Source organism: Musca autumnalis, unplaced genomic scaffold, assembly GCF_047663935.1.
Source record: "Musca autumnalis isolate F117 unplaced genomic scaffold, ASM4766393v1 scaffold_2, whole genome shotgun sequence".
Classification (NCBI taxonomy): Eukaryota; Metazoa; Arthropoda; class Insecta; order Diptera; family Muscidae; genus Musca; species Musca autumnalis.
In genome coordinates, this window is record NW_027411755.1 from 79,102,722 (window position 1) to 79,118,085 (window position 15,364).

The window sequence follows — 15,364 nt, forward strand, 5'->3', positions numbered from 1 at the left end:
CCAACTTCACTTTTTGTTTTCCTATGTATAAATAAATATATGAATATATACTATATTATGTAGCTCAGAAAAACCGACCTGGACCATCCACAGTTAAATGGTCTTTATTCAATTTAAAAGTTATTGATAAATCACTAGTTGTTGTGTGTTTCAACACATCAACTATTGTCTGGGTAGTAATTACTTCACCTTTATATACCAGACCAGAGCTTAAGTAGTGGTTTCTCAATAACTTTATTAAGTGCGGCACATCTGCAAATGTGAAAACTTTTCCTTTTTTATTCGCAGGATTTTGAAACCAGGGTTTATCTTAAAATAAAAAAAATTACATGGAATAATTATATATTTATATTAAAAATGTTATACCATAGGAGACGTCCAAACTGTTCCACAACTTTTGGTTTGTGGGGCTCATATCATTCACGATCGCTACGACTGTGTACCCAGCATCCTGCAATTCTCTTATTATTTCAAATAATATTTCTTTGCTCATTTCCCGGTCGAAGTCAAAAAATAGTGGTTGCTTCCATGAGCAACGCAGGCCACGAGCCATTAACTCCTGTACATTACTTGCAGGCTTTCGTACAAAGTCTCGCACAGCGTCATACTCGAAGGTTTCCAAAACCTTCATTTCATCGAATACCAATGTACAAAGTTTATCTTCCTCCGAGAGGTCACAACGCCTCATTACTTCCAATGCAGGTGACACAATACCTTCCCTTATATCGATTTTACGAGCCCATGCTTTTAGTGTAGATACGCTGGGGAGAGGATAACCATTATTGTACATATGTTTATAGGCACGTGGACCTGCTGCGTGAAGACAAATTGCTTGCGATATATCATTGCTCTTCCATTGCAATGCCCCAGGTGAAGTAATTTTTCGTACTTGGCCCTCTGTAAATATTTTTTTAAAGTGGGAAGTGCATTTTTCTGATTCGGCAAGTTTAATTCGCAACTCCTCATTTTCCAACTTCAATTTCTTAAGTAAGTCTCTATTTTTAGAATTTTCTTTTTGCATTTCTTTATACAATAGTATATGGCTAGGAAATATAGAATACAACCACTTCATACAATGTGCACAACAAAAGAACAAATATAAATGGTATAAAATGAATATTTCGTGTAAACACATATATGCATATACAAAGAATAATGATACATAGATCAATTGTGAGGATCTATATAAAAATAATTTGACCAAATATTCTACAATACATAATAAAAACCACAGCTGTAAAAACACACCAACTTCGAGAATCACTGGGTCTACAACCAATATTTAAAATCGTTAGAAATGTTTGTGATTAGTTAGGTAGTTATAGTATTTATACTATTTTGTATTAAACATGTATACATTTCTGAAGCTCGAGGTCATGTTTAATACCAAATAGAAGGTCGAAAAAAAACCAAATACAATATGTTTTACTATTTATTAAATAAAACCACACTTACTCAGTCTGTACAGCTGAATCTGCCATTTCAACAGTATATTCAAACGATATGTCTCTGCAAATTGTACAAAAATTAAATACATGTAGTAATTGTTCATTTGCAATATTTATCTCAAAATATGTAGAAACAGCGCGCTGTTTCATAACGCTGCAGCGTTATGGAAGACGAAATCAGAAAACACGATATTCCGAATAGGCAAAATAAAGCAACAAATGCAGAGGAGGAATGGAAATATTTTCCTAGTTATTCTTACGGCGATCAAGAATATAATCAAGATGTTTTAAAGAATATAAGAACTTACACTTTCTGAGTTTCAATTTCATGCTGGTATTCTTCCAACTCCATTACATTGATGCTAATAAAGAAATGCTATTAGTGCAATTTTAACAAGAATGTTTACATCTACAACTTACTCAGTGCAGGTTTCCATTAAGCCTTCATCCTCGGCAGTGCTAGAAAGGATCATACTAAAATATATTTATATGTATTTCAATTCAAGTTTTTATTGTTTTACTTACTCTGTCTCGTTTGTAGAAACAATAAATGGTACAGCATTTGGCATTAACGCATATCTTGTGTTTCGCACTATAATGTCTTCAGGAAGAAAGTGGTCTTCACAGACCACTTGATTTATTTTAAACGTTTTACCACATGCTGTTGACCACTTTGATCTCCGTGTATGGTCAACTGGTACTTTAAAGAAGTGCCCGTTTAGGGCGCAATAGAATTTCTTGCATAATACGCAAGTTTTCATTTTTATTTTTTTGTTTTAGTTTTTATTTGAGTTGAAGTTAATTTTTAATTAATTTATTTTGTCAGTTGTCAGTTTACAAAAGAAAATGTATACACACAAACAAACTCAAATTTATTTGACACAATAGGCGGACCTCGGAAAAAAATTGTAATCATATGTTTGCTGTGTCCTACCTGTAATGATTGTACCATGGCTATATCCTAACTGGGTTCGTTATGGTCATTCATGATACAGCTATTTATGTCAATTGCTATGGTTAATTTTTCAGATCCACACAAAGACACGCATGGTCAATATACAGTGAGTGTCAAAAATATTCGGTTTTTGTAACTTATGTTAAATATTTTGCCAAAAAACAGGTCATAATCGAACTTTTTTTGCAATATTAGAATATTAGTATAGATTTTAATAATTGTGAACATAATGTGTATTGAAACTACGGCAACGCCAGATTCATTATGTTTATGATTGAAAACTGTATTTTTAAAACGAAATAAAAATAATCAAATATGTTGTGATTTGTGTTTTAAATCTGAAATATAATGCGTGTTATATGCGGCTTAAAACAATTTTAATATTGAATTTGCACTGACATGTATAAGCACACAAGAAAACTGCATGCCAGTCGAACACTTTTACGGCATTTTGGAGTATAATAAGTATAATACATGTACTCAATTGGCATCAATTTACTGGCATGTGTAACTGCAGCATTAGGCCAAATGAAATGGACAAATGAAACTTTTTAGGAGCGAAATGACAGACAACAGATAATACTATAACTAAACTCCCAGATGAAGAGTGTAAGTCATCGGCATCAGGAGTTTAGGATACAAAGTGTTGCTTACTCGATAGTTCCTGCTGACATGCTATCTGAACCACAATTCACACCCCGGCACTCCAGCTGAATTCGAACAATCCCTATTAAAGAAAACCAGAACCATCTAAGCGCAGCTCCGAATAGGCTGATCAACGACCATCAATACCTACAAGACAAAAACACTTCCACGGAGGCTGGTTCTATGCACCGGAATGCCCGGAGGAATCATCGACCAGGGCCGTTACCTCAACAATAATGTGTCTGTCTTCGTACATTTTTTACCTCTGAGCTCTTTTGGTCCGTGAAGGGATAGTGTCGTCGGAATACGAGATATCCCGTAGTCTCCCAAACAACAATTGCAACGATCTGCACAACAAAGTCATTGAAAACAAAAAAAAGCAAACCTTGCGATCATTACAACATTTTATGAAAGGATCGTACAAAAAGCGAACGAGGATTTACCTTCCTTATACATTAGTCTATTCAGTACAGACCTATCGCACTTCAGCTTGACGCTAGCGACTCATAGGTCGACTTCCGTATTGTCAGTTGCTTTGTATTTGTGCATGAAACTAGGGGTTCTTAAATCGATTTCCCCAACACTGCCATTTCATAAAATTACTTTAGTATGGAACTCGATTTAAGAACCCTTAGTTTCATGCACGAATACAAAGCAACTGACAATACGGAAGTCGGCCATACATGGAATAAATGGGCATAGCACCAAAGTGTGGGACTACGGGGTAGAGTTGCTTTATGTGTACACACCGCCGATGAATAGTTTTGCCCTATGTAATATGACCGACATCAGTTGACTTTTGAAGGTCAACAACCGTTTGGTGCTAGGGGACTTCAATGCTCATCATTAGCTTTGACATTCCGTCGTAGAAAATGGGATTCAGAGAATTCTCCAATTACCCTTTCAGAAGCCTTTGATACCGTCCATCCAGACAGCATAGAGATCGTATGCGGATGATTGTAGGAATTTGACTTCGGGTCCTATCCTCGATGACAAATGAGGTAGGTTAAACATTTACAAAACTGACTTACTGAAGTTCTTTCATCTGTTCACAGAAATTGGTCTCCACCTGAACATATTGGTCGATGCTGTCCTAATTTCGACCCCATCATATTGAGTGCAACGTTCGGCAACCTGTTTATGTCGTCCACGTAAGGCACGGCCAGTGGCTTGTGGTGCTGATAAAGTAACTTAGTTTACATCTTATAAAGCAAGAGAACTGTCTATGCGAATGTTAGTGGAAGAATATTCAAACCAGCCACAATGCCGCCCTGAGGACTACAACAGGGAGCCTGCTCAGGACACCAGTGGATCCTCTTCATGAGGAGGCAAAGTTTTTAACGGTACATTAGCACAACAAAATGTTGGGTGTTACTGCCGTGAAAATCCGTGACGAAATATAGTGGAAAGTCTTCCCCCACCCAGGCATGTCAGGAGAAACTCTAAAAATACTTGGAGTTACATTCGACATGTTATTGACATTCTCCAAATATGCTGTAGTTCTCAAAAATAAAGTCCAGAAACCCAACAAGGTGATCAAAGCCATCTCGGGTAAGGACAAGGAGATACTATTGGACACCCAGAAAACGGTAAGCCGATCTGTCATTAATTAGGCGGCACACGTACGGACTTCTTTCATTAGTGGCAGCCAATGGAAAGAGTTGCAAACAATTCCTTTTGCACCAGATATATGAACTGCATTATGGTGGCTAGGATACCGTAAATGCCACAATTTGTTGCTCACTCGACATTTCCTGCTGGCATGTGGTTAAAGATAAAATCTCTCGACATATCCAGAGGGACATCAAGCCTCGACATACTGGATGGTATACCATCCAGCTACCGCACATCTATTCGCTTGTCGTAATAAACCCACTGATCTTCGCTGTTAGATTTGTGGCTTCAGCCAATAGGAGTTTCCATCCTATTTCATTTAATAACCAATCACTATATCAAGCACTCCCTACCAGCAGCAACATCATCCATAAACACACCCTCCACACATAATCAATCAAATAGTACACCATCTCTCACCCACCATCTTATCATTTTTTTCTTTAAGTGTTACAGTCAATCCACAGGAAAAATAATACTACTCGTATTTTCTACGACGATTGGATCTATGAAAAGTATTTCGAAGATTTTAGAAGCGTTAATGCTGAACCGAATTATGGGTATGGGTATCAATGATAGCTTATTAAAATTCCTGTGATGATTTTATTTTTTCGTATGTGTACTGTATACACCGTTTCTTTAAAAGATATTTAAAAAATGTCCTAAAGCTTGGAAAATCTATCATTATTTACATATCATAGAGTCTACAGTTTTGAATCTATGCTTTCTACTGCAGTGTTTATTATGGCGGTGTCGTAAACGGAACCAAAAATAATACACGTGGATCGCACCAGAAATTGTCCAAAACCATTGGAGTAACATTTTTCTTCTAAGATATGTCAAAAACCTGCTATGAGATCCGAAAGACTTGGAGCAAGTTGAGCTGACTCGCTAAGCTCGGATCGGGATCTCGTCTACGCGCCCAAAGGTTTCTTTTAATGAGTAAATTTTTCTCTAACTATGCCGCCTGATCAAATATTTGCAAATGTTGCAATTTATCTAATAAATATGAAACTCTTACCATATCAATCGGTTCAGTATAAATAAAATTTTTTCAGAAAAATCGGAGAGTTTTTACTAAACTAGAGTTAAGCCGATAAATCCTGATAACGGCAATATATATTTGGATAGAGAATTGGGTTATACTGAACCGATTGATATGGTAAGGGTTTCATATTCATTAGAAAAATTGCAACATTTGCAAATATTTGATCAACAATCGGTTCAGTAGATCCGGGTCTAACACGGGTTTTGTACCCGGATTTTCGGGTCCAATCACTGGGCAACCGGGTCCGTCCCCCAAGAAAATTATACATTTCCGTGATCAGCGCAAAAATGTCTACCTCTGGAAAAAATTTCAGAAAAATTGGAGAGTTTTTACTAAACTAGAGTTAAGCCGATAAATCCTGATAACGGCAATATATATTTGGATAGAGAATTGGGTTATACTGAACCGATTGATATGGTAAGGGTTTCATATTCATTAGATAAATTGCAACATTTGCAAATATTTGATCAACAATCGGTTCAGTAGATCCGGGTCTAACCCGGGTTTTGTACCCGGATTTTCGGGTCCAATCACTGGGTAACCGGGTCCGTCCCCCAAGAAAATGTTACATTTCCGTGATCAGCGCAACGGAGCAAGTTGAGTTTAAGCATTAAGCTCGGATAAAATTATAATTTTTTCTATATAGCCGGCCTTCGGCCGGGGATTTAAGACTTTCTGCTATGGACAGGAGCCAATCTAGGGAACGGGAACAACATTTTCTTTTAAATTAAAATTTTTCTCTAAGTAGCCGACATTTAACAAGGGAATTTTCGGAACTTCGGAGGCCCATATCTCTGGAAGTATGGACTTCCGCAATAAATGTTATATATATTTGTGATCAGGGTGACGAGACCTACCTGTGAAATAAATTTTGTCCCGATCAGAGCTTAATGAAAACATTCAACTTAAGCCAAAATGCAAAAAAATCGGAGAGTTTTTACTAGAGTTGTTTCGATTTATCTATGGTAAATGTTTCATGTCACTCCTAGACCAGATCACCCTACATTGAAATTCAAGTATCTGCTCTCGGTTAATATAATCGCATGTTGTATTATTGCTTCGACATCTTGATTCCAATACCTTCATTCTGAGATGCTAACCAGTGCACCCAACAAAAAAACATAGCTGCTGCAATATCATCATAGCGATTATGAATCTTCACGTAGGAAGCTACTCACAAGAGAGTTGCAGTTCACTTTCACCTGCTCGAGCTATTATGATTGAGCAGGGAGGAGCACAAAAAGTGAACAAGGGTTGACAAGTCGGAAAATGGAAAATAATGGCGCGACTTGTGAACCCTTGAAATAATAATTTGTGTTGCCATACCGTCATTTTTTGCACAAATAACTTTGAGATTAATTAATTCTTATTTTTTGTATAAAAAATAAATAAATTTTCAAATTAATAAACATTTCTAGCAAGAAAAATGTCAGTTATTAACAATCCACTGTAAAAGAACATGGATATTGGTAAAAGAAAATACAACATTAAAACAACATGGCAACATCTGTAACAGCTGTTCTTTTGTTTTGGCAGATATGTGAAAATTGTTTATTTACACTGAAGAATTCGTGAAATTTATTGGAAAATCGTAAAAAAGTGAACAAATGTCGTTTAAAAACGTCATTAAATGGCTACAATAAGTAAATGTTTAATGTTGCATTTTGGGTGATAACAGAAATGGCAAATTCTGAGGAATACCAAGGAAATGAAGTGGAAGTTGTGTTTAGCACCATCTCCCATTCTTTCCAAGACTGCGACCCCAAAAGATCCAAATCGTGTACATTACTCTCTCTAGGAATAAAGGCCTGCGTACATAAGCTGCTTTGCCTGATTGCCTTGCTTTGCTGCTTCAATAAAAAAATAAAAGAACAAGGAAGGTCGACCCAATTTCCAACTAATGGCAACCCAGTTCGAAATTTCGTCTTTATTCTATTATTTTTATTACGTCAGAAATGAAGCAGGTAAGCAAGGCAATCAGGCAAAGCAGCTTATGTACGCAGGCCTTAACAATTGCAGACATGGGTTGCTCCTGATTGGGTCCTTGTATAGTTGTGAGCCGCTTTATGCAGAATGTACCTTTTTGATCTGTCCATACCTGAAAACTCGATTTAGGCCTTCCTTCACTGATACATACCACGGGCAACGTTTTAGTTACAGTACTTGCTCGGGCATTACCGTGAGATAGGGATGGCTCTCACGGTAATGCCCGAGCAAGTACTGTAACTAAAACGTTGGGTGGGTTGGCCCGACACACTAGGTCCATCAAGAATGATCTTCACGTTCTAGAGAGGGAAGCCCAACCATACTGGATAGAATCCCTTGCTCAACAAGCATTTCAAGTAGTTTTGAATAGCTTTCACATAGTCGCAGGTTCTAATGTAAACAAATATAGTGTGAATAAAGTCCACAACAAACCAGAGTAGTTTTTGCTCAACTATACTTGGGATATTGCAGTCGTCTAAATTCTTAGGCAAATATTGATAGCACCATGCACAGCACTCTGCGTCTTTTAATGGTGCGATGCCAAACCTAGTCATATAACTCCAGTGGATAGTTACATGCCATTCTTGGAACTGAAGGTAGACCCAATTTTGTACCAAATTCTGAAAGAATTCAGAGATTCAGACCGAATTCGTAAAGAACTCTGAAAAAATGTTAGCGGTCAATGTCCTAAGCTTTAAAAAACAAGAACATTCGTTTTATGCAACTATAAACATTATGGTAGAAATTTATAATAATGATATTTCTTCCTTTTTATAAGAATAAAAACAAAAACGCCCATTTGTTTTTAAATTTTTAAGTTGACCTCAAGCCAAATTAAAACCAAAGAAAATAGCGTCCAAAGGTCAACAATAACCTCACAACATAAAAAATCTCTTATTATTTTTTGTTACTTTCAACCTAAAATACAATTAATTATCATTACAGATACAAAATATTCGTATTTTTTAAAATAAATGTTCACACTTAAATTTTTTTGTTCAACTCACTTTGATTTCGGTAGTGAGAAATTTCAGCAGAAATTTGCCTCTTTTTCTCACTTTTTTTACATTTGTAATAGCTAATTTTTTCACGAACGTGAGTTTTGCTCACCCTTTTGTTGTTTATAATAAGGGAACAGTGAGAACATAACATCACTCACGGCGATATGATGTTTATAATAGGGGAGGAGGCGAGAAAGAGAAAACTCACGGTGAGAGGCCGTTCATAATTGGGCTGCATATCAAAACATATACACGCCATCATTGTTTTAGTCAATCTTTATTAATACTTACAAAATTAAACTTTACAAACTTAAGGCCCTACTCACTCCTATTTATAATAATAATGGCTTCAAGGCTTTCCTAATGGAATAATAAAACTCATATAGTCTGCCGTCGCTCCCCATTGTGCTCTTTGTGTTTGAAATATTATAATCCAGACTGTTAGAGCCACCGTCCAGATGAAAGTTCCAATTCCTGAATATATGACGTACTGCTTGATTTGTTTCTGTTCTGGATACGAGTTTCTTCCAAACGCCTCCTTGAAAAACCAAAAGAAATTCACCGCCCATAAAAAAGGCAGCAATGCAAATCCAGCACGAAAGTATGTACGGCACAATTGTAATTTTTGTTCTCCTGTTGCTTTGGATATATTCATTTTTATTTTCTATATTTTCTTCCTCACAAAACAAACAAAAAAATAAACAGATGATACATCGATTAAAGGGTGACGTAGTTGCCACTGTCTTCGGAAATGATAACTTATTGTATTAGTTAGTGAATAACGCGAGTACGTAACGTGAAGAGAGTCGTGATTCATTGTGAATCATACATCTTACAGTACGTTTGCATATAACAGACTGTTTCACTATGTCGAACGATGGTTTTTATAGCAAACACAAAGTCAATATTGTTGCCATGAAAACCATGGTTTAATAAGGAAGGTTATGCTAAGTTTACATTTACGAAATCCACTCGATTTCAACTGTCAATTCCATAGCTCAAACGTCAAATGAAATCACATCAGGATTTCATATGACGTTTAACCTATGGATTTGACAGTTGAAATCGAGTGGATTTCGTAAATGTAAACCAAGCATTAGCCAAAGCTTTATGCCAATTTAAATTTTTTCATTCCAGTATTCCTAAAACTTCAAAACAAAATACACAAAATGTGTGTGTGTGGTGTTTGAATAATATGCCAAACAATTTTAAAATAGTTTTTAGGCCATTTGTATTGAAAATTTTCGTCAGATTTGCATTGAAACAATCATTTTATCATATTCACAACGCGATTATGTGGAGAAAACTTAACACTTCATTCATTTTATCGTTTTTTATAAAATGCTCAAAAAATGTATTGTAAACAAACCCACTTGTTGCTTTTATTTAGAAGTTTTAGGAATTCAGGAAAAACAAGAGTTCTATAGATTTTTTTCATTTAAATCTACCTTTTTACTTATACCATGATGAAAACCAAAGCTTAGTTTCGACATAGTGAAACAGGCCCAAAGTCCCGGTCACACTAGATCGATTTCAATGAAATAACTTCACGTTCTTAGATCGAGTTCCCCACTACAGCAATTTCATAAAATTACTTTAGTATTGAACTCGATCTAACAAAGCCTAATTTCATGGAATTATTTCATTGAAATCGCTTTAGTGTGGACCAGGACTAACGGGATTTAAATGCACTTTACATTTGCATTTAATGGTCTGTTCCTTTACTTTTGAAAGTGGTAAAACCGGCTAAAGTAGCAAAAGTTGTAATCTGCTTCCATATGAATTGTATCGTGTCTGAAGTAAAGGAACGCTTTTCGAGTAAAAAGTTGTAAAACTTGAAGATTCTTGCACATAAAGGAACAGAGCTTAAAAGAGGTGTTTTGGTTATTTACGTCACTTATTTGACAGATACTCTATGTCCCGATCCATTTTGAGTAAATTTCATTAAAAAAATCACAAATATTGCGTTCTTAGACTCGTTCCACACTAGAGTGATATCAATGAAAGAATTTCAAGAAATTAGGTTTTCTTTTATCGAGTTCCTCGTTACCAAGACCTATTTATCAGGTCACGTAAGTAGCACAACAACAACTCATTCTTGGCGGAAAATTCTTCAATATGTCAAAATGTTTGCTTACGTTTTAATACAATTTATTCAAAACAACAAAAAAATTGACAGATTTAAACCAATCAGCTGGTCGTTTTACGCCACCTTATTATTTCATCATGCTCATTACAGCAACTTCGTAAAATTACTTTAGTGGAACTCGATCTAAGAACGCCTAATTTCATCAAATTATTTCATTGAAATGGCTTTAGTGCGTATCGGGACTATGGAACTTAAATGAGGCATGTTTTATAAAGTCTATTAGATATGATGACCGCTTTAATGAACCCACCGGGTTTCAAATATCAATTCCATGTTGTTGTAACAGTGTTTTTATTATGTTTATATGTTCGTTCCTCTGTTCAATCTGGCTCTGGGTCTATCTAAAGTTCCAGAAAAATGGCTGCTTCGATGGGATGTAGCCACAGATCCACTGGGGTTAGATGGGTAGGTTTGGCGGGGCAGTTAAAAAGGTGTTGTGTGTCGTGCGGGCCCAAGCCGCATACTGGGCATATGTCTTGAACGGCGCGATCGATTTCCGCCCAATACGAATTTAGGCAACTGCAATATCCCGGGCGTAGTTGAGCCAAAACTACTCTGGTTTGTCGTGGCAGCTGACGCGCCTCAGCTGCGATAGATGGAGGATGTACTCCGAGTACTTTATTCACACTGTAATTGCTTAAGGCCTTGGCAACTGCGTCCGTGTGAATGCTATTCAATCCTGCTTGATATGCTTGTTGATCTAGGGGTTCTCTCCTGTATCGTTGGACCTCTCACTCTAGAGCATGGATAGATATCCTTCCTGAATTCCCTGAATGGGACGGGCCTACCCACAAGATGATGATTTTGATGGCTCACACGATAACATCCAAGCAGGTACTGCAACGAAAGCATCTCATTGTGTTGCTTTACAGGAAGAATTTTTGCTTCCTCATGTAGATGGTCCACTGAAGATTTGAGGAGGCACCCTGTCGCTGTTCTCAGGGCGGCATTCTGGCAAGTTTGAATCTTTTTCCAGTTCGTATCACACAATGTCGGGGACCAGACTGGAGCCGCATAGCTTACCACAGACCGACCTATCGCGTTATACGTGGCCAACAAGGTTTCTTTATCTGCACCCCAATTGCTGCCGGCAAGGGACTTGAGGACCTTGTTCCTACTTTTCAACTTGTCGCAGATAGCTGTGGCGTGTGCGCACGACGTGAATGTATTGTCGAATGTGACCCCTAAAATTTTAGGGCAGTTTGTGGTCGGAATTCTGCTACCGTCGACCACGACATTCAACTCACGTCCAAACTGCGCTGTCCATGTGGTGAACAGAGTGGCTGTAGATTTTGTGCCGGAAATCATTGTGTATTCTTATGTACGCAGGCCATCTATTTTCATTCAATTTGTATTAAAATGTAAACAAAAATGTTGACAACTTGTAGGACTTTAGCTGAGTACACATTGCCAGTTTTGAATGACAGCTTTGTTGGTGCTTGCTAGTGTGGCCGTTCATTTTTCTCATTCATCATGCAACCACAAAATATTTTGTGGTTGCTGGACGGTTGGACAGTTATCGATAACTGCAAAATATCGACATTCAAAACTGACAATGTGTACTGCACTTTTCAGTCAAAATAGCACCATCTATTTCATCATGCTTAACATGTTGTGTTTGTGTAATAGGGGTTTTACATTTGCGTTTAATGCTTGGTTTACATTTACGAAATCCACTCGATTTCAACTGTCAAATCCATAGATTAAACGTCAAATGAAATCCAGATGAGATTTCATTTGACGTTTGAGCTATGGAATGGACTGTTGAAATCGAGTGGATTTCGTAAATGTAAACTTAGCATAAAATGGACTGGTTTTAGGTAATCCTAAAAAACATTAAGTGTTTTACAGTTGTTTTTGCGTCATTTTCCTACACACACAATAACACATAAGAATTGCACAAAACAAATGTGTATCAAATAACTTATGCTAGGTTCACATCAAAGAAATCCAATTGATTTAGATGAGATTTCATTTGACGTATACCTAAATGAACTGACAGTTGAAATCGAGTGGATTTCGTAAATGTAAACCAAGCATTAAATTGATTCTAAAACAAAAAACATAGTTTTTGCAAGTTTCTTCAACCATTTATTTACACGTTTTTATGCCCCAAACACATCTAACGTTTGTGTAAAGTTTTAGGTCATTTCTGGTAGATGAATAAAGGACAAAGTGCTGCCAAGTTTCAATTTTTCTTTATTCTATTATTTCTTTATAAAAAATAAAAGGGCAGCCCAGTTCGAAATTTGCTCGGTCTTCTTTATTCTTTTTTTTTTTATTATGTAAAAAATGAAGCAGGGAAGCAAGGCAACCAGGCAAAGCAGCTTAGTTACCCTGGCTATTACATCAAATCATACAAAACGTCAAATTTGCTCACAATAATGCATTACTCGTTAAAATTTTGGACCAGAGGATATACAATCAGCTGGGATTGAAATTAAAGGACACTTTTTAAAATTTGTATTAATGAAATAATATTCTTAATATCTTAATAATATTCTTAATATTCATGTTTTAAACAAATGATGAATTCATTTTATTTATTCTGGATATTTTGCAATGGCTTGCAAAAAAGCCATATCTTATTATTGAAAATATTCAGAAAAGGTTCTAGAAAGTGTCATGGTGCAAGAACATGATACAATAATAGGTACAAGTACAGTAACTTCTTGTAAACGACTAAACCCTCGTCACATAAGAAGATTTCTGGCTAAATTCATTAAGTTGCATGTTCTTCCGGCTTTAAGTCAAAGCATGCGTCAGCACACATTCAGCCGCGTAGAGATGCGGACTTTTGCATTGTAGTGTAGAATAAACGAACAACATCAATTAACAATTTGTAAAAATTTTTTGTAAATGAACGCACAAATATTTCATTTGCTGTAACAAATATTTCGCTTCTATCAAGAATATACGTGTACAACTTCTTTATTTAAGCTTCTCGAAGAATATTTTATCGATTTCTTCTATCTTTTGTAGGTTCTTTGCACAAACATTTTTGACAGCAAATGCGGACAAAAAAAGACTGAATTCGCCTTTTGGATCACCTTCTTCAATTTGTCTTAGTATTTGTTTTGTATTTTGCTGCTATGTATACTACCCTGTATATGCTGAATTAATGTGTTGCCCTGTGTTTATGCAAGTACATGAACCAGGTGTTACATTTCATTGTTATTAGCATTCGGTAGATGGCGTTCGAGACTAACATAATGCAAAGATATCAAATTGTAAACAGAACTTCTGAACTTCTCTGTAACAAACTTTTCTGTAACGAATTTATCCTTGGAACGAATAAAAATTAAAACACAATTTTTCCCTTTCCCATCCGTTGGTCTGTTTCAGAACTGCAAGAATCTACTAATTTTTACTAATTTTTTCGCAGTCATCCATAGCTCAGCCCACAGATGACATACAGGTTAAATTTTTCGTAGATTAGTTCCATATATAGTTAAGAATTCCTCATTTAAAAATCAGGGCTCTACATTTACTCTAAGGCGAGTAAATCGATCTACAGAATTTGACAATTCCTGTGAGAAGAATGAAAATCTTTACAAAAACAGGGGGTTAATGTGATTGAATTAAATATTCTATAACGAATCGAATTTTAAACATTCATTATTATTTTTGTCAATTTGCAGCGGTAGTATGCCAAGTTAAGTCGAAGAAGTGGTGTTGCCTTAAAAACGTAAAATACATCTGCAAAGCATTTGTAATTTCTGAGTCAAATTATTAAAAAGGAAGAGGTAAATGTACAACCCGAAAACACCTTCGACAATGCAGTATGCATTGACATCGAGGGTGCTTTCAATAACGTCAGCACTGAAACCCTTATCCAATCCTTACATAAATTTTATGTGGACCGGGCCCTTAGGAACTGGATAAGCAATATGCTAAGGATAAGTTGCTGAGGGGAAAGAACCCAAATTTGTTATGCAGAAGGCCTAAAACTTGCGTATAACTGGGCTAGACCAAGAGGTCTAAACGTAAACCCGGAAAAAAACAGACATATGTCTTTTCACTAGGAAAACAAAACGAGGAACCTGTTTTCCTTAACAAGACTATTAAGATTTCCAATAAGGTCAAATATCTGGGAGTAATCCTGGATAGGAAACTTAAATGGAAGGATCATATCCAAGAACGAGCCAACAAAGCCTACAGATGTTGGTCAACCTGTAGAAGGGCCATTGGCTCTAAATGGGGTCTCAATCCAAAGATGACACACTGGCTATTCAAAAGCGTAGTTAGACCCATCCTAACATACGCATCAGTAGTCTGGTGGACAGCGATGGATAAAAAATTTTATATACAAATTTTGCAAAATGTCCATAGAATGTGGTGCTATGAGGACAACACCAACGAGGGCACTAGAAATTATTCTATAGATACACCCAATAGAAATTCAGATAAGATAGGAAGCTGCTGCAGCAATAACGCTGAAGGCGACAGCCGAGTGTATAGAAAAGGACCACGTAACATACCATCAAAAAATTCTACAGGTAACAACGGGGAGTCAAT

At 36.4% G+C, this 15,364-nt stretch overlaps 1 protein-coding gene across 1 annotated transcript; it reads right to left on the reverse strand.

The window, feature by feature from the left end:
* Positions 1-8,957: 8,957 nt before the first annotated feature.
* Positions 8,958-9,423, reverse strand: LOC141392852 (gamma-secretase subunit pen-2-like). Its single transcript, XM_073965828.1, has one exon. It carries the CDS (start codon positions 9,350-9,352, stop codon positions 9,047-9,049), a length of 306 nt encoding a protein of 101 aa, XP_073821929.1. The 5' UTR covers positions 9,353-9,423; the 3' UTR covers positions 8,958-9,046.
* Between the last annotated feature and the right edge of the window lie 5,941 nt (positions 9,424-15,364).